At 45.3% G+C, this 24,342-nt stretch overlaps 1 protein-coding gene across 2 annotated transcripts in view; it reads left to right on the plus strand.

The window, feature by feature from the left end:
- The window catches only part of GLT1D1 (glycosyltransferase 1 domain containing 1), a 90,813-nt gene that overhangs the window by 64,119 nt on the left and 2,352 nt on the right, over window positions 1-24,342 (plus strand). For both annotated transcript variants that reach the window (XM_030582866.1, XM_030582867.1), the window contains one exon: window positions 13,809-13,907. In XM_030582866.1, the coding sequence (XP_030438726.1) occupies window positions 13,809-13,907 (99 nt within the window). The remainder of the gene's footprint in view (window positions 1-13,808; window positions 13,908-24,342) is intronic.

A 24,342-nucleotide genomic window follows, 5' to 3' on the forward strand; every position in this document is an offset into this window, starting at 1 on the left:
ACAAGGTAATTCTGCTGGGGGTAGAAATAGCTTTTCCACGGGGGTGGGGACCGACAGGATAATTTGTAATAATCTCCACAAGGATCTTCTGACTAAGATTTCCAGTCCCTTCCCTCAGGTTTTAATGTGGGAGGGAACAATGTGGCCTAGCAGGCAGGTTAGTATTTTAACAAGTGTTTGTTGAGTGAAAAATGTAAGTCACTGTGAATTTACTCAAACTATTGACCTCAGTCCAGGGATTATTGATTTCAGCTCTGCTTTGTTGAAGCCACAGTTCTGACAAGGTTTAGTTCTGATGCCTGAAAGACTAAATCAGTTATCAGCAGGATTCTGATGAAGGTTTGTGTGTGAGAAATAGAATATCACTACTCTATACCCAGCTTTTCATAATTGTACTACGGAAGAGTCAAGCAGCACTTCAAGGGGAAAGCAGCCTTAGTCTAAATTTCTATTACATAGTTCCAGTGAGTAAGTTTCAAGGTGTAGGGCTGCCACAAAACCCCTATTCTCCTTGAAAACCAGCATATAAATAGAACAGTAAATGGCTTCCCATTTATTACCCTGTCCGTACACTCAACCCCACACAGCTACTAAGACAAAGGAGCACTCCTTGCACCAGGGCACGTTGCCTTTATCACACATCTCACTCGGTCACTCACAAAGTTAATTTCTTTCTTTCTGGGTGTTTGCCTCCCATTGAAAAATTGTATTTGGGATCCATAATCCTCCAGAGGCTTTCAGCTACAGAGAAATGTATTCTGTATTGAATTTAATTTTATTTTATTTCCTACTCATACAGTAGATTCTTTGGTATTATTTTTCTATCTCATTTGGGTGGGTAGCTACTGGACATGGCCCAATTTAGCACTGTTTGTAGTTTAATCCACTTAGAGCTATTTTCAGAGACTCGCTACACTGAAAATGGAGGGCTAGTCTTCTATTTTTGTAGTTGCTAAATATGCTCAAATAACTTGTGAAGTAATTGAAGTGAAAAATAAAACTCCCCTTCTCTAGGTGCAAGAATTGACCCGTAGTAGTTTGCGTGTCATTTTTCCTGTGCATGATGCTATTTACAGGGGTATCATTCCACCCATTTTCCATCATTGTATTGATGGGATAATTTCAAAACTTGTAGTCAATTTTGGCTTGTGTTCATGCGTAATCATGCATTAAAAATGCATCTACTTCCAAATCTTCCAAACTGAGCTTGTTATGGATTGTTTTACATTGGCCTCTTCTTCTTATGTATGTTGCTGCAGAATATGTTTATTTTGCTTCCTATTCTGGAGCTAAAATTAGGCAGCATCTGCTACTATTTCTGCCTCCACCGAATTTCTTTATATATATTATTTTGCCAAAGTTTTCTTTGTGTTGTTAGGAAAATGCTACCTGATAATTTACAGTTGGGATAAATAGGATCTAATAGTGGAGGCTTGAAAATGGCCCTGGCTATTGTGTCCAATTCACTTGACTGTGAATACTGTATAACATATTCTTATAACAAGACGCATTGTCTAATGTCACCGGTGTCAGGAATTCCTGAGTAATAATCCCTGCTCTGACAATGGCTCCCTCTCGGGCTTTGGACAAGTGACTTACCACCTGAGAAGTGCTGAGAACTCACAATTCACATTTGTTTTTGATCTCCAGCTCTCCCCAGAGAAGGCGCTCAGCTTTTCTGAAAGTCAGGCCATTAACCTCTCTTTACTGTCTCCACAGTGTTACTATTAAAGTCAGCCCCAGTTACCATTCAGGAGTAATGGAGAGAACACAAATTATTTACCTTTACCTATCTCCGTGAGTGATATCTGTTGGTAAATGTTGACTTATTATGGTAGCACTCTACTTACTCAAACCTTATTAGGGACTATGTTAGAATGAACAATTGTAAAGAGTTGTGAAGAGTTCACAGCTAAGTATTATTCAAAAATCAGTAGCTCCTTCAGGGCTTGTACTTTCTCTGAGAGCAGAGGACATGAAGCCACAAAGAGACTCCATTTCCTTCCACCACTCATAAACTGATTTAGTTGGGGTTGGTCCTGCTTTGAGCAGGGGCTTGGACCTGATGACCACCTGAGGTCTCTTCCAACCTCATCTTCTGTGATTCTATGAAACCAGCAGTGGGTCAACTACTGAATGAAGACAGATGGCTTTTATCCTGCCTTAGTGCAGGGGACTGGACTAGAAGATCTCTGGAGGTCCCTTCCAGTCCAGTCCCGTGATTTTTGGAGTGTGCTAACGTAATCTGAGCTGACCATAGAGGTCATGTGACAGTGATACAAAGAGCTAGTTTCCTGCAAAAGTCTGAGCATGCTGGCTCATGCTCACATCAATTAAGTTACCAAGCTAGAGTCCCAAACTCTATAGGAAAGATGATTAATGGACCGTGCACTGGAATGGGATTCAAGAGATCTGGGTCCAGTTTTTGGCCCAGTCACAGATTTCATGTGTGACCTTGGGCAAGTCACTTAATCTCGTTCTTCATCTATAAAATGGGAATAATAGCTCACATAGGAGTTGGGAGAATAAAATCCACTAATGATTATGATGTGCCCAGATATTACAATAATGAAGGCCATATAAATACCTGTATGGTAACTTCTATTCTTCTTCGAGTGATTGCTCACATCCATTCCAGTTAGGTGTGCGCGCCGCGCGTGCACGTTCGTCGGAAACTTTTTTACCCTAGCAACTCCAGTGGGCCGGCAGGTCGCCCCCTAGAGTGGCGCTGCCATGGCGCTCTATATATACCCCTGCCGGCCCGCCCGCTCCTCAGTTCCTTCTTACCGCCGTGTCGGTCGTTGGAACTGTGGAGCGCGGCATAGCTGTCCTCCACGTCCCTAGCTCTCCTGGTTATCTATCGTTTATCTATCGTTCATCACTAGTTCCATTATAGTTGTTAATTAGTTTGTTAAGTAGATAGTTTAGTTAAATAGTTGTTAAGTAGTTCTTCGCCGGGGGCTTAGCCCTTCCCGGCACCCGGCGCCAGGCTCATGCCTGTTTCGCCGGGCTTCAAGCAGTGTGCGGCCTGCAAGAAGCCCATGCCTACCAGCGATCCCCACGAAGCGTGCCTGAAGTGCCTCGGGGAATCGCACAGATCCGACAAGTGCCGCATCTGTAAGGCTTTTAAGCCGAGGACAAAGAAGGAGAGGGATCAGAGGCTCCGGACTCTCCTCATGGAGGCGGCACTTGACCCGACGGCTTCGCAGGCCGTGGTATCGGCACCGGCACCGGATCGCTCCGGCACCGAGAAGACTCCTCGGCACCGACCCTCTCCGGCACTGGAGTCAGAGCCAAGGCCGTCGAAGTCTGATACTCCGGCCAGACAGACCCGGCTAGAGCGCCCGGCCTCGACATCGGCCGCGGCGCCGCCGGCACCGTCAACACCGTTGACTCTGGGCCCGGCGGGTCCGTTGAGTCCGGTGCCGCCGAGCTCCCCCATGAGATCTGGGGTTGAGATAGTGGTCCCATCCACTCCGGAGACCTTCGCCTCGGCTCGGGACCTTATTGCCCTAACTGAGCCCACTCGGCTGCCACCCCCGGTACCTCCGGTGCGGGTCGTGTCCAGAGGCAAGCCCATGATGTCGGCGCCGCCCAGAGACAGTCGTTCGCCATCCAGGTCCCGACGTCTTGGGCGCTCCAGATCCCGACGCCGCTCGCAGTCCCGGCACCGCTCCCCTCAGCGGCACCGGTCGCACTCGCGGCAACGGTCAGCATCGAGGCGGTCGCGGTCAGGCTCCAGTCGGCGGCACCGGTACCGCGACTCCAGGAGCAGGTCCCGACGCTACTCGCCGCACCGGTCGACCTCCCGGCACCGAGCTGGTGGCAGGTCCCGGTCTCGGTCGACCTCCCGGCGCCGAGCTGGTGGTAGGTCCCGGTCGACCTCCCGGCACCGAGCTGGTGGCAGGTCCCGGCACCGAAGCGGCGCCCGGTACCGATCAGGATCCCGGCACCGTGACAGATCCCGGTCCCGATCCCGGTCCCGGCACCGATATGACTCCCGGCACCGGTCCCCGGCACCGAGACGATACTCCGTGCCGGCCCGCGCAGACCCTTACCATCCGGGGTCGGCCCCACCATGGCCCTCGAGACAGCCGTCCGTATCCTCCCAGACGGACAGCGGGTATGCGCTGGGCACCGACCGCCAGGCGGCGCTGTTCGGTGATCCGCCGCTGCAAGACCAAGGCCCACAACAGTGGGGATTCTGGACACCCTGGGCATACCATCAGGCCCAGGGCCCCCAGCAGCTCCCTGCTAGACCGGCGACTGCGGAGCGTAGGGCCCCTGAAGCCTCCTTGTCTCGCCCCCCTCCCTCCCCGGAAGGGGAGGAAGGGTCCAAACAGCAGGACTCCGCTGCAGCTCCGGAGGCAGAGGCGAGGGCTGAGGAAGACCCTCAGTTAGACACTCTCGTGCCTGGGGTCTCATCATCCTCTTCCCCGGATGAGGCGGTGGCGGGTACCTCCTCCAACAGTCCCCCCCCGCTGGATCTCAGGGCGCACCAAGACCTCCTCAGGCGATTGGCTCAAAATCTGAGTCTGCAGGCAGAGGAGGTCTCGGAGATAGAGGATCCAATTGTCACCATCCTCTCTTCCGATGCTCCCACCAGGGTCGCCCTGCCCTTCATACGGACCATCCAGGCCAACGCCAATACCATCTGGCAGTCCCCGGCCTCCATCCCTCCGACAGCGAAAGGAGTCGAGAGAAAGTACATGGCCCCTTCTAGGGGATACGAATATCTACATGTTCACCCGACTCCAGGTTCACTGGTGGTGCAATCGGTGAACGATAGGGAGCGTCACGGCCAAGAGGCTCCAGCCCCCAAATCCAGAGAAGCCAGGCGGATGGACCTCCTTGGCCGTAAGGTGTATTCGGCTGGGGCGCTGCAGCTCAGGGTCTCTAACCAACAGGCCCTGCTGAGCAGATACGCCTTTAACTCCTGGGTGGCAGTGGACAAATTTAAGGAGCTGCTGCCACAGGATGCTCGCCAAGAGTTTACGGCCATCTTGGACGAAGGCAAGAAGGTCGCACGCACGGCCTTACAAGCCTCCTTGGACGCTGCGGACTCGGCTGCCCGTACCCTCGCATCAGGAGTTACGATGCGTCGCATCTCCTGGCTGCAGGTTTCCGGCCTTCCGCCGGAGCTCCAGCACACGATACAGGACCTTCCTTTTGAAGGCCAGGGCCTGTTTTCTGATAAGACAGACCCCAGACTCAAGAGTCTAAAAGACAACGGGTCATTATGCAGTCCCTCGGGATGCACACCCCCGTGACGCAGCGTAGACCCTTTAGGCCGCAACAACAGCAACAACGTAGGCCGTTTTCCCAGTTCCGCCAGCGGCAGGACCTTTACAGGCGCCGCGGCAGGAACGGCAGGCGCAGGCAGTCTGGGAACCAAGGGGGGCAGAACCAAGGCTCCTCAAAACCCCCGCCTGGTCCTAAGCCTTCATTTTGAAGGTGCGCCCGAGGGCGCGGTAACAGTTTCCCCTATGGATCCTTCCCCCCCGTTTTCCAACCGCCTTTCGTTTTTCCTCCCGGCGTGGTCCCAAATAACATCGGACCGCTGGGTCTTAAGCATGGTGCAGACGGGATACCGCCTGCAGTTTGTTTCATTTCCTCCTTTCCGCCCTCCTTCCTCGTCCCTCTTCAGGGACCCCTCTCACGAGCAATTCCTTCGGCAGGAGGTGCAGACGCTCCTCAGCAAAGGAGCTATAGAGGCGGTTCTGGAAAACGAGAAAGGCAAGGGGTTTTATTCCCGCTACTTTCTGATCCCCAAGGCAAAGGGGGGCCTCAGGCCTATCCTCGACCTGCGAGAACTCAACAAGTACCTCGTGAAGTTGAAGTTCCGCATGGTATCCCTGGGGACCATTATTCCATCCCTGGATCCGGGAGACTGGTACGCCGCCCTCGACATGCAGGACGCGTATTTCCACATTGCCATTTGGCCGCGCCACAGACGCTTTCTCCGCTTCGTTGTGGGGGCTCTTCATTATCAATTTGCAGTCCTCCCATTCGGCCTGTCCACGGCCCCGAGGGTGTTTACGAAATGCATGGCAGTTGTCGTGGCGCATCTTCGGCACAACCGTGTCCACGTGTTCCCTTATCTGGACGACTGGTTGATTCGGGGCACGTCGGAACAGCAGGTCAACAGCCATGTCCGCATGATCACCGCCATGTTTGCACGTCTGGGCCTCTTGATAAACGCAGACAAGTCCACTCTGAGGCCCACGCAGAAGGTGGAATTTATCGGGGCCGTCCTGGATGCCACTGTGGGCAGGGCCTCGCTGCCTCTGCAACGGTTCCAGACCATGGCGGCGATCGTTCAACGTTTGCGGTCAGCCCCATTGACGTCAGTGAGGACGTGTCTAACCCTGTTAGGCCACATGGCGGCGTGCACTTTTGTGACCGACTACGCTCGGCTCCACATGAGGCCTCTCCAGCTGTGGCTTCTCAGTTATTACAGGCCGGCAAGGCAACCGTTAGACATGTTAGTCACAATCCCCCAGAAGGTCTTAGTTTCTCTCGGCTGGTGGTTAGACCAGTCCGTATTATGTGCGGGTCTTCCCTTTCACCCCTCTCAGCCCTCGGTATCCCTGACAACGGATGCCTCAGGTCTAGGCTGGGGGGCCCACCTAGGGACCCTGCGGACACAGGGCCTGTGGTCCGAGGAGGAGGTGGGGCTCCACATCAACGTGCGGGAGTTGAGAGCGGTCCGCCTTGCTTGTCAAGCGTTTTGTCATCAGCTTCAGGGTCGTTGTGTCGCTGTGTTCACGGACAACACGACGACCATGTACTATATCAACAAGCAGGGCGGCACCAGGTCCTCCTCCCTGTGCCACGAGGCGATACGACACTGGGACTTTTGCGTAGCCCACTCCATTCACCTCAGGGCTTCCTTCCTCCCTGGAGTACGGAACACTCTGGCAGATCGATTGAGCAGATCCTTCCTGTCCCACGAGTGGTCCCTTCGCCCGGACGTCGCTCTCTCCATTTTCCGGAGGTGGGGTTATCCCCGGGTGGACCTCTTCGCGTCCAAGGGGAACAGGAAGTGCCAAGCGTTCTGCTCCTTTCAGGGCAGGGAGCCGGGGTCGATAGCGGATGCCTTCCTCATCCAGTGGTCAACCCACCTGTACTATGCATTTCCCCCGTTCCCTCTGGTCCACCAGGTCCTCCTGAAGGTGCGCAGGGACAGGGCTCTCGTGATCCTGGTGGCCCCGGCATGGCCCAGGCAGCACTGGTACACCATGCTGCTGGACTTGGCCATAGCCGACCCAGTTCCCCTGCCCCTTCATCCGGACCTGATTACCCAGGACCACGGGACCCTCTGTCACCCAGACCTGCAGTCACTGCACCTAGCGGCGTGGCTCCTGCGTGGCTGACTGGTTCCGAGCTGCACTGCTCCACGCCTGTGAGAGAGGTGCTCTTGAGCAGCAGGAAGCCGTCCACAAGAGCCACATATTCGGCGAAATGGAAGCGCTTCGCCTGTTGGTGCGTAGAGAGAAATCTCCGCCCTATGGAAGTTTCGGTAACCGAAATCTTAGACTACGTTTGGTCCCTCAAAGGGCAAGGTCTGGCCTTATCGTCGTTGCGAGTCCACCTAGCAGCTATCTCCACCTTTCACCCGGGTGCGGACGGTCGCTCCGTTTTTTCTCACCCGACGGTGTCGAGATTCCTTAAAGGGCTGGAACGTTTATTCCCTAACGTCCGTCCCCCTGCTCCAACCTGGGATCTTAACCTGGTGTTGTCCCGGCTCATGGGGCCCCCCTTTGAGCCGTTAGCTACTTGCTCCCTGCTCTACCTCTCTTGGAAAACTGCCTTTCTAGTGGCTATCACCTCAGCTAGACGGGTGTCGGAGCTCCGAGCTCTTGTGGTAGACCCCCCATATACGGTCTTCCACAAGGACAAGGTGCAGCTGAGACCACACCCTGCTTTTCTGCCCAAGGTGGTCTCAGCCTTCCACGTCAACCAAGAGATTTTCCTTCCGGTTTTTTTCCCAAAACCTCACTCCTCAGACAGGGAGCAGCAGCTCCACTCGCTGGATGTCCGTAGGGCTCTCGCGTTCTACATAGAGAGGACTAAGCCCTTCCGAAAATCCCCCCAGCTTTTCGTGGCAGTAGCAGATCGTATGAAAGGGCTTCCTATCTCCTCCCAGAGGGTATCCTCTTGGGTTACGTCCTGTATCAGGACCTGTTATGACTTGGCCCATGTCCCTACGGGCCGTGTGACTGCGCATTCTACCAGGGCGCAGGCGTCGTCGCTGGCTTTCCTCGCCCGTGTGCCCATCCAGGAAATCTGTCGGGCAGCGACCTGGTCATCGGTCCACACCTTTGCTTCCCACTACGCCCTGGTCCAGCAGTCGAGGGAGGATGCGGCCTTCGGAACTGCAGTGCTCCGTGCCACGACTTCTCACTCCGACCCCACCGCCTAGGTATGGCTTGGGAGTCACCTAACTGGAATGGATGTGAGCAATCACTCGAAGAAGAAAAGACGGTTACTCACCTTTGTAACTGTTGTTCTTCGAGATGTGTTGCTCACATCCATTCCACACCCGCCCTCCTTCCCCACTGTCGGAGTAGCCGGCAAGAAGGAACTGAGGAGCGGGCGGGCCGGCAGGGGTATATATAGAGCGCCATGGCGGCGCCACTCTAGGGGGCGACCTGCCGGCCCACTGGAGTTGCCAGGGTAAAAAAGTTTCCGACGAACGTGCACGCACGGCGCGCACACCTAACTGGAATGGATGTGAGCAACACATCTCGAAGAACAACAGTTACAAAGGTGAGTAACCGTCTTTTTGTTAGCTCACTTTAAAGACAGTCAGAAGCTCAGTCCAGTTTAGAATTGATGACAGTCTTCCATTGACCTCAATGAGAGCAGAATCAGGGCCTTAGTTTTCCATTAAGAAACTGCATGAAGTTAGCGTTTTTTAGTGACATTGACCCTTGAACCACCCAGGGCCTGTTATAAATTTAGAATGATTTTGGTTTTGTATTAATTCCCTTTGGATAATTACACAATAGGATTTGATGGTACAGTGGAACCACCTCCCTTAAAAACATCTCTCTTGAAGGAAGTCTCAGTTTAATTAGGCAAAGCGGTTACCTGACATGGCCAATAGGAAGAACCATCTGTCAAGGTCTTGTTTTATTAACAAGACAAATCAAACTAAAAATGTTTCGATCAGAGATGGAACAAACATGCTGGGGTTTAGAAACCAAATTCCTGTCAACTGGGAAATTTAAAATTTAGCGAGGTCATGTATCCTGTAAATGCTTATGCACATGCTTAACGTTATTCATGAGTCATCAGTTTTCCCTACAAACTATAAAGTCATGTCTGGTTCAAATCTAGCCCTGGTTTGAAGTGACCAGAAATCATTACCATCTGATTGTTTGATCTAGTCATCTAAGACCCGTTTTTAGCATCCAGATCACACACACCACCTTTTCTTCTTAACAGTCACTGAAGAAGGGACAAGCAATATGTGGGCTTAGAAAATAATCCTTGACCTCTTATAAATCAGAAATAAAACATTGTTGGGCGGGTGCAGGGAATTGATTACTATCACTGTCCATACAGTAACTTGCTGTGTAATGGCTGAACGAAAGATTTTGACTCTAACAACCTTTCACCATAGCACTTTTCCTCCACTCTAAAATTTATGTAAACTGTTGTAAAAATCATGAGATCCTGCTGGAATTAAAAAAGCCCAAAGCAACGAACCAACTAAAGAAAACAACACGGAAATGGAGGAATCAGTGGGTGTCCACCCTCTAATATACAATACACTGTATTGTGATGCAAAATCCAGTCTCAGCCATCATGTGAAGCTCAGACCTGGTGTCTTAGAACAACTCACAGAAAGCCAAGGAAGAAAAAATTAAGCTGCAGGACAGGAGGTAAAAAGTGAGGGTATACCAGAATGACACAAACAGAAAGGGCTATAAGGCAGAAAATGGAGGACACTCCAAAAAAGACCATACAATGAATAAAAACTGCAATTCCCTCCTCCAGACTTAGCACTGCTAGTTAGAAATGCTTACTGTGTACCATGCTTGAAAAAGTAACTTTACACCCTGTATCCTTCTCAAATTACTCTTAAACACATTTGCAGTCAGGATAAGGTAACAAAACAGTGGGCCACCAGAGTAAACTCTTATGTTAACTTGTTATTGGCAGGTCCCAGGTCAGTAAATTATATATATTTTTTCAGCAATACCGCCATATTTGGGGTCGGGAAGGAATTTTCCTCCGGGGCAGATTGGCAGAGGCCCTGGAGGTTTTTCGCCTTCCTCTGCAGCATGGGGCACGGGTCACTTGCTGGAGGATTCTCTGCAGCTTGAGATCTTCAAACCACAATTTGAGGACTTCAGTAAGTCAGATCTAGGTTAGGGGTTTGTTATAGAAGTGGGTGGGTGAGATTTTGTGGCGTGCATTGTTTAGGAGGTCAGACTAGATGATCATAATGGTCCCTTCTGACCTTAAAGTCTATGAGTCTATGATTATTTTTACTGCTTAAAAATAGAGTAAGCATCTAAATTAAATTCAAGGCTACTTGATGCAGTAATTATTTACAGCACCATCCATTTGTGTAAGACTGGCTGGTGTGAAGCCAACTCTTGTCTTATCCAGTTGGCCATCTGTTCTGTCTTTCAGTGGTTGTAATTCACCAATACCTATGTGATTCCAGGCCTCAGAGTTTTTCAGATGTTATGTTTAATCGTCCTCAATCTCCAGCTAGCAAGAACATCATGCTCTTTCTCCACTGGGTTCAGAAATGAAATAAAAACTAAAGTGCAAATCCTCAAAAATTTGTAGTTGCCTATATCCCTTTGATTTCAATAGACGTTAGATGCCTAAATACCTTTGAGGATCTGGGCCTTTGTGGTCACTTTTAATGAGCTGCAGTCTGTGTGGCATTCAGAGACAAAAAATGAATAAATGTGCTATGACAGAGTGCATAATAATGTGGGAACACACTCGCCCAGACCGAGGTGCAGCAATATTTTAATAAATGTACAAGGCCCCAACACTAAACTCAACCTAAGGCAGAATTGCGATGGGGCACTAGTAAATTGAGTTGTTCATCATTATTCATGTATCAAGTGGCGTGTGATGTCCTTTTGTTCAGTCTGTCTAATTTACTTGAGTGGATAGCAGACAGTTACAACAGCCCATTCTGGAGCACCAAGAGGAATTCTGAAAAAAAAAGGATAATTTCTTTGACTAAGGCTCTTTTTCACTTGGATAGAGCATCCAGGATAGCCTTGTTAATATGAAAAATTCTACACTAAGTAGCCATTTTGAAGTACCACAGCATTTTTTTAAAGTGAAGGAGAAATATAAAATTCAGGGAGCCAAGTACTGTGTTGTGTATATCTGCCCACTGAAATCCATGGGGCATAAGTCAGTGCAGAACTGGACCCTAAGAGTTATTACAAAAAAAAATATTTTTACATATGTCCATTGTCACCTGGTCATATTGCTCTTGTGGTGGTGCTTTCATACATTTGAGAGAGGACTTTTCCTGTCACTAAGCTAGTTCAGACAGGAAACCCATCCATTCATTCTAGAGCCCATCATATTTCACTGTGAGCCTGTCTGTTTCAGTTGATAGTGCTTTTGATACTTGTTCTGCTCTAACCGGGTGGGAAAGCAATGTTCCCTAAGGCCTTGTCATCCTCAGGGGGATAGGAAGCTTTTCAGGAATTGCCATCACGCTAGCTTTCCCTCCCCGTCTTCCAAAATGTCAATTGCTGAGCTGTCTGTCTGAAAGAAGCGGCAATCTGTAATCCCTTACTTCTGAATCCTGGCTTTGAGGGCCACAGCATAAAAAAACAGAGGCATTAGACAATCTAGGCCTGAATCAGTGTCTTGAGCCCATCTCTAGTGGTTACCTGGTTCACATATCTGGAGACAGTTGTCATATCCCCCACCATACATACATATGTGCTTAGGACCAGATTTACAAGGGTATTTAGGCACCTAATGCTGTAGATTTTCAAAAGCACTTAAGTGGGCTAGGTGCCTGCCTCCCATCGACTTTCACTTTTAAAAATCGCCCTAGACACCTTTTTGCATCTGTGGGTGCCTAAATCCCTACATAAATCTGGTCCTTACTCATTTATCCAAGCTAATTAGACCATTTAATTTCTTCTCATCAATCTGTTGCTCTGAATTCCCTCCAACTGACCCACTATTTCTGGTATAAAGGCCAGAAGAGGTATGTCATTAAGGATTATTAATATTATTTTTAGAGCTATCTGCTGAAAGCATGTTAGCATCAAGAGGACGATGGGATTTGTATGTGTAGGGCAAATGTCTCTACAGTGGTACAGTGTAAACTATGTTTACCTTGGATATTTTAAACTGTGAATGCATGTTGCTACGCTATGCATTCCTTTACCCTTAACTCGCACTTGGCATTGTACGCTAGTGGTTGGGGTATCAAGTCTTGTCCAGATTCAAAAACAAAAGAAATGTTCGTCTTCCTCATTCCCTCCCCCCCCTTAGCTTTTTTTCCCATGCTACTTATGCTGAAGGAAAATTGTTCCCCATCAGAGACTGTAATGACAGTAATTAAAAATGTGTTCTCTCCAAAGTGACGGTGAATCAGTATGAAATGGATTGAACATTTTGGAGAGTGAATTTCTTTCTGTTTGACACTGTGATAATTGTACAAGACGAGCCATTATACATTCAGGGTTTGTGGATTTCAAGATTTCCAAATCCAGGAATGGTAATTAAAATTTCACGTCGGGGCTTGACAAATGCATAAGTAGGCGGTGGGCAGGGACTTTCCTGGGGTGACTGGGGCTTACACACTGGTTTCTGCACACTTAAACTTGCGTTCCAGTTTCTAGCCCTTCTCTTTATAATGGAGACAATTTACTGGAAGTGAACTGATGCAGTGCTGTATCTATGTTCCTGAATCTACAGACAGCCTGAAATGATATGAGAACCATTTTGAGGCTACATGCGCCCCCATGTATGCGTATATATAAGGGAGTCTGCAGCCACATAGGGGGATGGCATTTCTGCTTCTGCAACATGCTACCTGACTGCTCAAAAGCCTGGCCATTGGGGACTCTGTGGGTGTTGAGGGAATGGGCCAGATTTTTCCCCACAAAACTCCTGGATTGCTGTAACTATTTTAGTGGCCAAAAGAGTTATTTTGAGAAAATCTGCAATTCCTCCCTCATACACAGGCCTGCTTAGTGAAATCTCTACTACTGCATTAATGGAAAAAATGACTCTGTCTAATAGAAACACTTAGAAAAAATCTGAGGATGGCTGGTGACACATGAAACTATTGCATACTTTTGCAGTTTAGTACTTATTAGCCTCCCGATAGTCATAGGTTATGTTCTCACTTATTTATCCATGCACTCACTTTAATAATTGATGCCCTGCGTGATCTCTGCAGGTTCAGGATTTGGTTTGTGGTTTTGTTTCTTTCCAGGTTTTGCAAACAATAAACAGTGAATTTATTTTATTTATAGGCTACTTATATTGTGTGCATGGAAGTATATTTTTTTCATTATGAGTTTATATTTTATATAAAAACAATAAAAATAAAGTTAGAAAGAACTGGAGAAATCTGATACAAATTACTGTTACAGGCTGAATTAGCTTACGCCAGCTGCCCTCCTCCATGCTTGGAACCCTCTTTTGGGTTTTACTTTTTTTACTTGGGGGTGGGAAGGGGCAGTTTTTGCAGCAGGTTTCTTACTATGACTATTCTTATTTCTCACCACAAACTCCTCTTAAAATGAACCCAGACTAACAAAATCTTTTTTCTCCACATTCTTTAGGCAATGGATTTAGATGTTCCAGTGCTGGCGAGGAACATTCCTGGGAACGCAGCAATAATACAACACAAAGTAACAGGACTATTATTTACAGATCCGCAGGTAACAGGAACAACAAAAATCAAATAAAAACCAGAGCATAACAAAACGACCCTTTCCCAAAATTTTTTTTCTTTTCCATGAACTGCTCATGTCTCTGCGCTCTGCTCGTGGTAACTTTTAGTGGTTATACTCTCATTCTCTTAAAAAACCTACAAGCCTACCCTGCTTTTAATGAAGTGCTGTTGCTATCTCATGCTGTCTTTGAGGTTCACTGAATGCTGGGGGGAGGTGGGGGTCGGCCTGACTGAATGCTTCTTTCTAGCTTTAAGAATCTGCCAGTTGCTTGAATGCACTTCCGTCGAGCTCTTAGCTGCTTTAATTTAGTTTTGGGGGTTCCTTAGGCAAACCCTAGAATAGATGTTGTGCAGATGTCATATTTCCCTTCAAGCACTCGCTGAAATGTGAACAGATATTGTAGAAACAGTGGATCACAAAATCAAAACAGGCTGTGAGCCCAAAGTTTAGGATAATATGATCATTGCTGGGATTACAGATAATGTTAATATAAAAGATTAGTAGGTCATGAATAACAGTAGGGCAGAAAATAGTTAAGTTACACAGAAAATAAAGACTCTGTTTTGCAATCTGTGGGTGTGAGAGAGAACTCTGTATATATTTAAGTCCTAGAGATTCTTTGATTTGGGTGGGTTTTTATCCAATGTGGTTTGCCATTCTGCCATTGTCTTTGTGCATTGTGTGCATAAGGGACTCTGCCACAAATTCCTTCCTGTCTTGAGTAAATCTCGTAATTTTTCTGCCTCACTTTCCCCATCATTAAAACAGAGATGGTAATACCACAGGAATATGGCAAAAGTTAATTAGTGCTTTGACAATTAAAACGGCTAGACTCAAGCTTAATTATATCTAAAGACGTTTTAAAATTTTATTATGAAGGCTCTGTGAATTAAAAAACCTGCTTATTCACCATGCAGTCATTAGTTTTGATAATGAAGAGGGAAGACTCAGTGATTAGAAATAGACGCCAATATTTTTAATTCATAATCTAAGACAGAGCCAGATAATGTTTTGATTAGAAAGACAAACTTATTCTGGAGGACATTTGTTTAATGTGATATCCCTAGATAGTCACGCGGGGTCCGATACAAGTCCCACTGGAGTTGGGCTGGGCTGATATTCCTTAAACTGCAAAAATCTCTTCTCATCATGAGTGTGACAGAGAGGTTGTACTGTAGTTTCCATTTGTTTGGCACGTCAGTGTATTGGATTATTGCTCTATTACTGTGTATTCTTAAAGCACCCAATACCCTAGTACCCAAGGAATTCTATTAGTGGCTGTGATGAAAATCTATTAGAGTTTTAATATACAGTTTTCAAAGTCTCCATGTTCCTCCTCTATGTGAAGAATTGTTTTTTCAGGTCAGACAATATCCCAGTTAAGCTAATTAAATGGTTTGGGGTTTTCAGAGGGGGGTATGAATCAATCTGTTTATTACATAAACCACAGTTTACTAATACCAATCAGCAGCTAAACATGGTAGTTTTTTTTCCAACCCCAAATAAAATAAAACTTCCTCAAACAGACTGTTTGCTCATTTTGCAAAGTGGAAATGCATTACATTTACAGCTTTGCTGTATGTGTGTGATTAATGCATGCTATTAAGTATAGTCTTGGGAAGGTGGATTCTTTTTATTTTCATTAGTTTTTTAACTGAAAAAATTATTTCAAGTAACATTTGTCTCTCTGGAGAATTCACTCATTGTTCCCTATGGTTTTCACAATCGAATCTTTGTTAATTACGGCAGTTTGTTTTTCTTTGGTTTTTTTTAATTACTCTCTGGGTGGCAGAGGCAGAGCTGTCATAAACTGTTCTAAGCTAGACCTGTTTATGTAATTAAACCCTGATTCTGCTATCATGTCCACATGGAGTCCCATTGACTTCAGTGAGGTTGCACACAGGCCCGGGGGGTCCATCTGCATGGATGTAGTTGCAGGATTGGGGTCTAATATTGAAACTCATACCGGTGGCCTTCCTGGTATTAATAAATAGCAGGAGCACACACAATGCCTCCCACACGTCTTCAGTTAGGCCCTAATCATGAAACAGGTTATGCACATGCATAAGTCTTTGCAGGAGCAGGACCTATGACCCAGAGTGTCAAGGTCAAATTAACAAAGATGAATGGTAAACAACATAGATTCATAGGACTAAGGGACCTTGAAAGGTCATCTAGTCCAATCCCTGCACTCATCGCAGGACCAAGTATTATCTAGACCATCCCTGACAGGTGTTTGTCTCACATGCTCTTTAAAAATCCCCAATGATAGAGATTCCACAACTTTCCTAGGCAATTTATTCCAGTGCTTAACCATCCTGACAGGAAGTTTTTCCTAATGTCCAACTTAAACCTCCTTTGCTGCCATTTAAGCCCATTACTCTTGCCCTATCCTCAGAGGTCAAGAACAAGATTTTCTCCCTTCTCCTGTAACAACCTCTTATGTACTTGAAAACTGTTTCATGTCCCCTCTGAGTCTTCTCTTTTCCAGACTAAACAAACCCAATTTTTAAAATCCTCCCTCATAGGTCATGTTTTCTAGACCTCTCATCATTTTTGCTGCTCATCTCTGGACTTTCTCCAATTTGTCCACCTCTTTCCTGAAATGTGGCCCCCAGAACTGGACACAATACTCCAGTTGAGGGCTAATCAGCGCCGAGTAGAGTGGAAGAATTACTTCTCGTATCTTGCTTACATGACTCCTGCTAATACAGCCCAGCATGATGTTTGCTTTTTTTACAACAGTGTTACATTGTTGACTCATAATTAGCTTGTGGTCCACTATGACCGTGGTCCGCAGTATTCCTTCCTAGGGCAGTCATTTTCCATTTTGTATATGTGCAAATGATTGTTCCTTCCTAAGTGGAGTACTTTGCATTTGTCCTTAATGAATTTCACCATTTACTTCAGACCATTTCTCCATACTTAAGCACTGACCACTTCACCTAAAACCATAAAGTTGTAACAAAGCACTTCACTTTAAACCGAATTCAGTGAGGCTGTTCTTACGCTTAAATGTTTTACTTGATCAGAAGTACAGAAAGACTGTAAATGTGATGTCGTTATTTCTAGAGTTCTGTACTTCTCAATTTCTCTATCCCATTTCAGTCTGGTCTTCTGCTGCTCTCCCCCAAAATACTGTCTCTAAGATCAGTAACCCCCTTTTTTCCTGATATTCTTGTTCTACATCTCTGAGTGTCTTCTAAGTAAAGGTGTTAACTTGCATTACCATGTGAACTAGCATTTTCCTAGGTAGTATTTGCATTGGGATAATTAATGTTTGTGCAAGTGCCCTATCTTGGAAAGTGAAGTAATCTCTGTCCTTTCTCTGTACACTAGCAATTGTATCACATTTAATAACACTCCTTTAAAATGTCTTTGGTGTTAAATATTGTATAAAGTATCAAGATTTACAGTGTGTCAAAATAAGGTTTGTTTGCATGTTAGTCTGATTTCACCAGGGGATTTCTGGATAACTTTCACCTGAAGTATCTGACAGAATGCCAATCAGTTTCACTAAATCTTAAAGATAAAGTGACAATACCAGGATTATCCCATATTTCTTGACACCACCAATCTGTATCAAATACAGTTTTTCAAACCTCCATATATAATATATCATGAAATCAAGAGTGGGAAAATAGATCAAAGAGTTCAGATAAATTAGACGACTTCTAATTTCAACCTGTTGCTAAAACTTGTTTGTATTGTTGGAAATGGCAGTAATACATTTTGTAGCACTTTGCATTGTCTCCTCTTAGAGGACCTGGTATGCCAGTAGAGGCAGGACAACCTACATGCTGGAAAGCAATATGTTTTTTTACCCTCTTCTGAGTACTTCATGTGCTCTTAAGTATTTGATAAAATATTTCCCATAGTAACCTCAGTTAGTTTGACTCTAAATTAGCTGTCTGTCAGAACCAACTGTTTAGAGCTATTCCTTTGGAATTTCTTTAAGAACAAAGGTTTACATGTAGTTGCATCCCTGTCTGATTCTGATTCAGATCGTTCAGGAAGCAGAAGACGCCACTTGCTATCTGTTAAGTACATTATCTGAATTGTCCAGGTTTTAGTCAGCCAAGAAAGATTTATTCCCAGTGCAGGTTAACTCTGACCCTCAGTCATGTTCCTGCTGGTGTTTGCATTCTGAAGCAGCATCCTAGATCATTCTTTCCCTGTCCACAGTTTAGCTGATGGGTAGCCAGTATAATTGGGTCTAGTTTTGAGTCTTGTTTCTTTACAATTAGTATTTTTTCCTTTCCACAGTAAACATTATGGTGCAATCTGGGTGGCCTTATTGAAGTGCTTGGAGGTCCAGTCTACTTGTGAGGGTGTTTTCATTGTAGTTTCTCACAAGTGTCCTTCCTCCTTACATAACTACTACACAGCCCTACTCCTTCATCAATCAGCTTTCAGATAAGCCTCTTGTTCATGCTTCTTTTCCTCTTCCTCAGGAGGTGCCCTCCTTTGCAATCCCCAGAATTGACTTTCCAGCCTGTTTGACGGATATACTGGATTTATTCTTTTATTGCTCCATTGCCTCGGATACACGGCAGACGTAGCAGAGTTGTGTATTTAAACCTAAATCTACTTTGTTAAAAACATTTCAGTTTTATTTCCTTCCTCCCAAAATAGTAACTCTGAAAAGGAGCAAGCTAGATAACGTAGGGGCTGGGTTATTGTACCTGGTATGTGAAACAGTCTTGTGGTTATTTTACGTCTTCTTATGTTGGGAAAATAAATGAAATGGGTTTGAGTTGATTTATGAAACAATAATAATTTTAAGCACAAACTTCACTTTTAGTGGGAAAAAATGACCTCTCCTGGCTTACAAAGAAATTAGCCAACTTTTCTTGTCTAATTATACTCATTATACTTAATCCTTGGTAGGTATTCTGAGCCCTCATGACCATGTACATAGACAACAAAGGAAATATAACAAAGGAAATATCCAGCTGTCCGCAGCAGTTAACATAAAAGTGAAAAGTCACAAAACATGTTGACCTTGATGCTTGAGTTATTATGCACCCTTCTTTTAAAGCCATGTTTTATTCCTGCCATTACTCAAATTTGCAAGTTTATGGAATATGTGACACTGAGTTAATGTTACCCGAAAGGAAAACGGATAACTAAGAAATAAAGGAGTAGCAGGCCATATTTAGGCCATAAATTATCACAGAAGCACATTCAAATGGAGGACATGCACTATTATTCAGCAGCCTCAGCTTTAGGGTTATGGAATGCCCAGCATCTGTGAAGGCTCACAAAAGGGGGTGGGTATGTAAACCTCTCCAGCTCCAGGCGAAATAGCTGTTCTAGCTGTAATGGAGCAGCAGGAATCGGCAACACTAACCTGTGTAAGGGAGGCAGGGAAGAAGTGGAAACTCCTCTGAACCAATTAGTGGAGCTACAGACAGGGGCATGTTGCCCTTCTGTGGCAATGTGGGTGCTTGCCATTCCTACTGTAAGGCGTTACGACCACATGGCCAGCATTTAGCCCTGGGGTTGTTTCTAGTCTTGAGGACTTTAGTTTTGCTGTCAGGACAGGATTGAACAGAGCAGCTTGCTGTTTTAAGCAATGCCAGCAATGATTGTTCAGGTGGTTGGGAAATACCAATCTGTTGCCCTGCAGCTGCTGTGCACTGCCGTAACTAGCAGGTGCATTGCTATTCTTAATTGTTCATTTACTTTTATAGCTGGAATTTGTCTTCCCTGGGTTTACACTGAACTAAGTTCCATGTTCCTTTCCTCTCCTGCCGCTGAAATGGAAGTGTGTGTGTGTGTGTGTGTGTGTGTAAACACACTTCTTAACTTCCTAGTGTCTGTGCTGTGAAATGGCACCAGCCTGGTTCTTACAGTAATTCACAGGACATGCATTTTATTAGCTTGGTGCCTGCTGTATTTTCAGGGTTCATCTGCCAAAGACATCTGGGTCTGTAGGGCTGTTTGCAAAATACTGTACTGAATTTTTTTATATGTGCTGTTTGCATTTTCTTTAAAGCTAATTGCCAGTCTGCCTGAGGGAGAAACATATTAGTGACATTACTTTTGAAGATAACTGGACCTAGAGGGATAGCTACTGTCCAGAAATAGGGCATGCGTCACATTACTTATAAATCTAAGCATCCTAGTGCTTGCCCCAACGTTTCTGCCTTGTAACTAACAACTCAGCCTTCACTCTTTACATCACGTATCAATTGTGAGGTAGATAAATGTTCTTATGCCCACATTTATATGGGTGAACGGAGGCAGAAAGAAATTAAGGCCTCCATTTTCAGAAGCGGCATCTAATTCTGGGTTGCCTCCATTTTTGGATGCTCAGATTCAGCAACCTGTGGCCTGATTTTCAGAGGTGCCAAACAACTACAGCTCCAGCTGACATCAGTGGGAGTTGTGGGGACCACCTGAATATCAGGCCCTTGCAGTCTTGAGCTCAGCATCCAAAAATGGAGGGATGACGCTCCAGGGGCCTGATCCAAAACCCAGTGACATGAATGCAGATCTTTACTGTGATTTCAGATCTCATCTTGAGAGACTTGCCTGAGGTTACACTCTGAGTCAGTAGAACAGCTACAGCTAAAGTCCCTTGGCTTTATCCATTTGCCATCTCTCCCTTTCCTCTTTGGATTCATGCTTAATATTATGCTGAAATTATCACCAGCGAAAGGGATTTTAACTGTATGGCAATATCTCATTGCTTCTATCACTTACATGTTTCCAAGTTTTCATCCTCTGTAGCCACACATTTTTAAAGAATATTAATTGAACTACTCGTCAAGCAATGGTACATTGCGGCTTCTGATATGTATAATTTACATAAATTATTTTTAAACAAAATAAAATCCTTCACAGGAGCATAAAATTAAAGTTGGAATGCAGTGGAGTGAAAATGATTATTTATTGTTATGATAGCGTAAGAGATTGGCTTTAAATAGGTGAAGGCATTTAAAGGCTTTCCCCACTTATCCTGCTCCCGTGTGTTCTCGGCAGTATGGAAAAGAGCACAGAGATGGGATGTGTAAGAAGGAAATGAAAGGAGTATCAAGATTGGACTCATTGGGGGAACAGAAGAATTAATTGGGAACGCAGTAGGAGACAAGTCTTGAAAGCTTGTCCAGGTTGTGCTGTGCCTTGAAGGGGAGAATGTGAAGTTAGAACTCTATGTGGTATTTTAAGAGTTGCCAGTAGATGAATGCAAGGGAATAGGGGGTGTTCTAACATGATCAGATCACTGAGCAAGGAAAATAACCTTTGCTTTCATGTTTTGGATGGACTGGTACAGGCAGTGTACATATCTAGAGGGCTAGACTGTAGTAAGTTGCCATAGTCAAGATGGGAGAGGCTATGGGCATGGACAAGCATTTTGGCCACATAGGCAAGAAAGATCAGGGTTTTTTTGTGTGTTGTGAAGGGGAAAAAAAGGCAGCAGGGTTTGGATATGGTGGGAGACAAAAAAGGAAGAGTCAGAGATGGTTGCAATCCTGGACGACAATGGAGGATGCTGGTGCTGTCAACTGCAATAGAGAATGGGGAAAGCAGAGGGGGCTTAGAAAAGAATATATTAAATGCCTCTGATGTTATCATTATAGCACCAAACTTATTAATCTGCACTGCTGGCTGGCAGATTCTTTGGGAAGCACTTCTCTGAATTCCGAAAGCATTTTGCAGGAATACTTTTATTCCATTCAGAGACTTCACAACTACAGATATTGCTAAAGAGGGACACACCAGTAGGAATCTTTGAGTTCATGAAGGGCCCCATTGTGAATTAATCAGATACTTTTCCCACAAGTGGTCATTCTGTTTAATAATGCTGACTGAAAGACAAATGGACCAGAAGAAATAATACGTACAGAGAATTCCTCAGATGAATCTTTGGCATTTATGCAGAAGGGGAGCTCATCTTCTGTGCACTTCAAGTAATGCAGTGCCCTCCCGTGTATCATTACAGGATGGGAGCCTTACTAATGCAGTCCTCTCTGCTAAACCAAGTAAGGAAGATTACATTTTCAGAGGTCTGGTTTTTTTTCTTTTTCTGTTTTTTTTTTTATTAAAGTTGTTTGTGGGAATTTTTCAGTTGATTTAGAATTACAGCTGCTGATGTGATTCATATAAACTTTATATTAACTACATGACTAAGGCATGGCCTGTTACTGAGTGCCCGGGCGATGCTCTGGAACTGCTCCCCACAAAGCCAGTCAGGACTTTGGGGAGCCTCCTTTCCCTTGGAGCAGACTGTTTTTAGGGCAAAAAGCTTACATGGCTTTACCTTCCTGGGTTTGACCTTGGAGCATTTAGCTTTCCCTCCGTATGCTTTCCGCAGTGAGTCCGTCCAGGCGGGGTCCTGGGAAAGCCAGAGGGTCCTGCACGCACCCATGCTTTGCAGTTAGATATGACTCTTAGCCAGCCAGTAAAACAGAGTTTTATTAGATGACAGGAACACGGTCTAAAACAGAGCTTGTAGGTACAGAGAATGGGACCCCTCAGCCAGGTCCATTTTGGGGCCCAGCGAGCCAGACAAAACATCTGCACTCACTTTCCATCCCCAGCCAGCTCCAAACTGAAACTTTCCCAGCCCCTCCTCTCTGGCCTTTGTTTTTTTCCCCAGGCCAGGTGGTTATCTGACCTCTTTGTTCTTCCACACCTTTAGCATTCCCTTGCAGGGGGGAAGGGCACCAGTCATTAGTTGCCAGGAGACAGAGTATTGGCCAGAAACTGAGGCACCCACACAGTATTGAGAGGAAACATTAAGAACAGTCCCACTTCATCACATGGCCATTGGAAAAAACTCTGGAAGGTTGGAAAAGACTGGTAATGACCAAGTAAGGTAACATATGTACATTTTCTGCTACCTTTGCAGGCCCCAATTCTGCACTATACAAGCATAGCAGTCTTCCCATGTGGATCTCCATGCAAGATTGAAGCTATACTTTAACTGGATGTATAATGTCAATATTGACGTGTGAGAATTCACCTTACTTAGTCTAGTATCCACCATAACTCTGACTCCAAAACTTACTCGCAAACTGAACATAGGCACCCCAATATATATATATGCTTCTTTGATCATATAAACTACATGTCATAGCGATACATATATTGAAAGCATTGCATGTCTTGTCAATGAGTATCAAAGGCTGTGCTTGGAATGTGTACAGTATGATTTCACATATCAGCATTGGTTCCCAGTGGTCATGCTGTAGTTACATATTTTGCACATGGACCATATGAATTACATCAGCTGTCTTAACTCTTTGATAACCAAGTTTTTTGTAGGTAAACTGTATAATTTAGCTTAAGTACAGTTGGTTAATGAATGAGTTGTTGACCAAATTTCAGTCTTATTTCTTTTTTCAGCTCTCTGTCGGAGGGCCTCAGTGATCTTCCCCTTAACAGTTGACAGCTTATTGTCAGGAAAATGCCATCTGTGTCCAAATGCCCTTATGTTCCACTTGGAATCTATCACTGATTTTCATCATGATTTGTGTAGCAACTAATGATCTTCACTTTTTATTGATCTAACAGCTGTTGACATTTTTAAGCTAGCGCACATTGCTGTAGTGGGTTTGAGCTACTTCTGTAATCCAGCTTCAATGTTGAAACTCGTCCCTTAACGGCAGAAAATCAGACTGGCAGTGCAGAAGTGGATTTGTTTACTTAGAGGCCTCCAACTATGACATCAGCTCTCACGTTCACTAGTTTGGTATCTTCACTTCTTAAAAACAAAATTGGAATGGCAGAGCAACTGGCCAGGGAAGTGTCTTGTTCTATCAAGTCCCGTAGGGCTAGAGGGATTTAATATACTGCATTTTGCAGACCTTTTGCTACCGTGCCTCAGCTGCTGCCTAGCTTCCAGGTCACGAGCCTCCAGCACCACACAGTGCAACAGTTCTTTATTAGCTTGGATCAGTCTTGCATCCAGGCCCTGGCACAATACAGATAATTTGCTGCTGAGTGTGTGTGTTCTTTACTTCATACAATAGACATCTTTGTGAAGTGTTTTTCTCAACCTCATTAAAAGCATGCAACTAGCTAAAGATGCCTCATTTGCAACTAGGCATATGCCTAGTTGAGCCTAGATCAAAACTGTCTGCTACCATCTCTCCTTCATCCAGGAAACCAGTTGAATTTGTAACTTCTTACCCAGCTATGGCACACTTCATTGCTCTAAATGTCTGGTGTTCAAACATTTTTCTGTCTCATTAAATTGTCTATATTTTCATCTGATTTAACGCTCTAGGGATTTGACCGTGCTTTCCAGTTCTCTAGTTGGTGGGCTGTTTAAAAGATTAAAAATTGTATGTGTTATTTATTGATCTGTACGTATATATAAAATGTGGTGCTTAGCTCTGAAGAATGGTTCTTGAACTGCTTGGTGTGTGTATTCACTTTAAGTTCAACTGCTTTACTGCAGTTCCAG

The sequence above is a fragment of the Gopherus evgoodei genome, chromosome 13 (genome assembly GCF_007399415.2).
Source record: "Gopherus evgoodei ecotype Sinaloan lineage chromosome 13, rGopEvg1_v1.p, whole genome shotgun sequence".
Taxonomy (NCBI): Eukaryota; Metazoa; Chordata; order Testudines; family Testudinidae; genus Gopherus; species Gopherus evgoodei.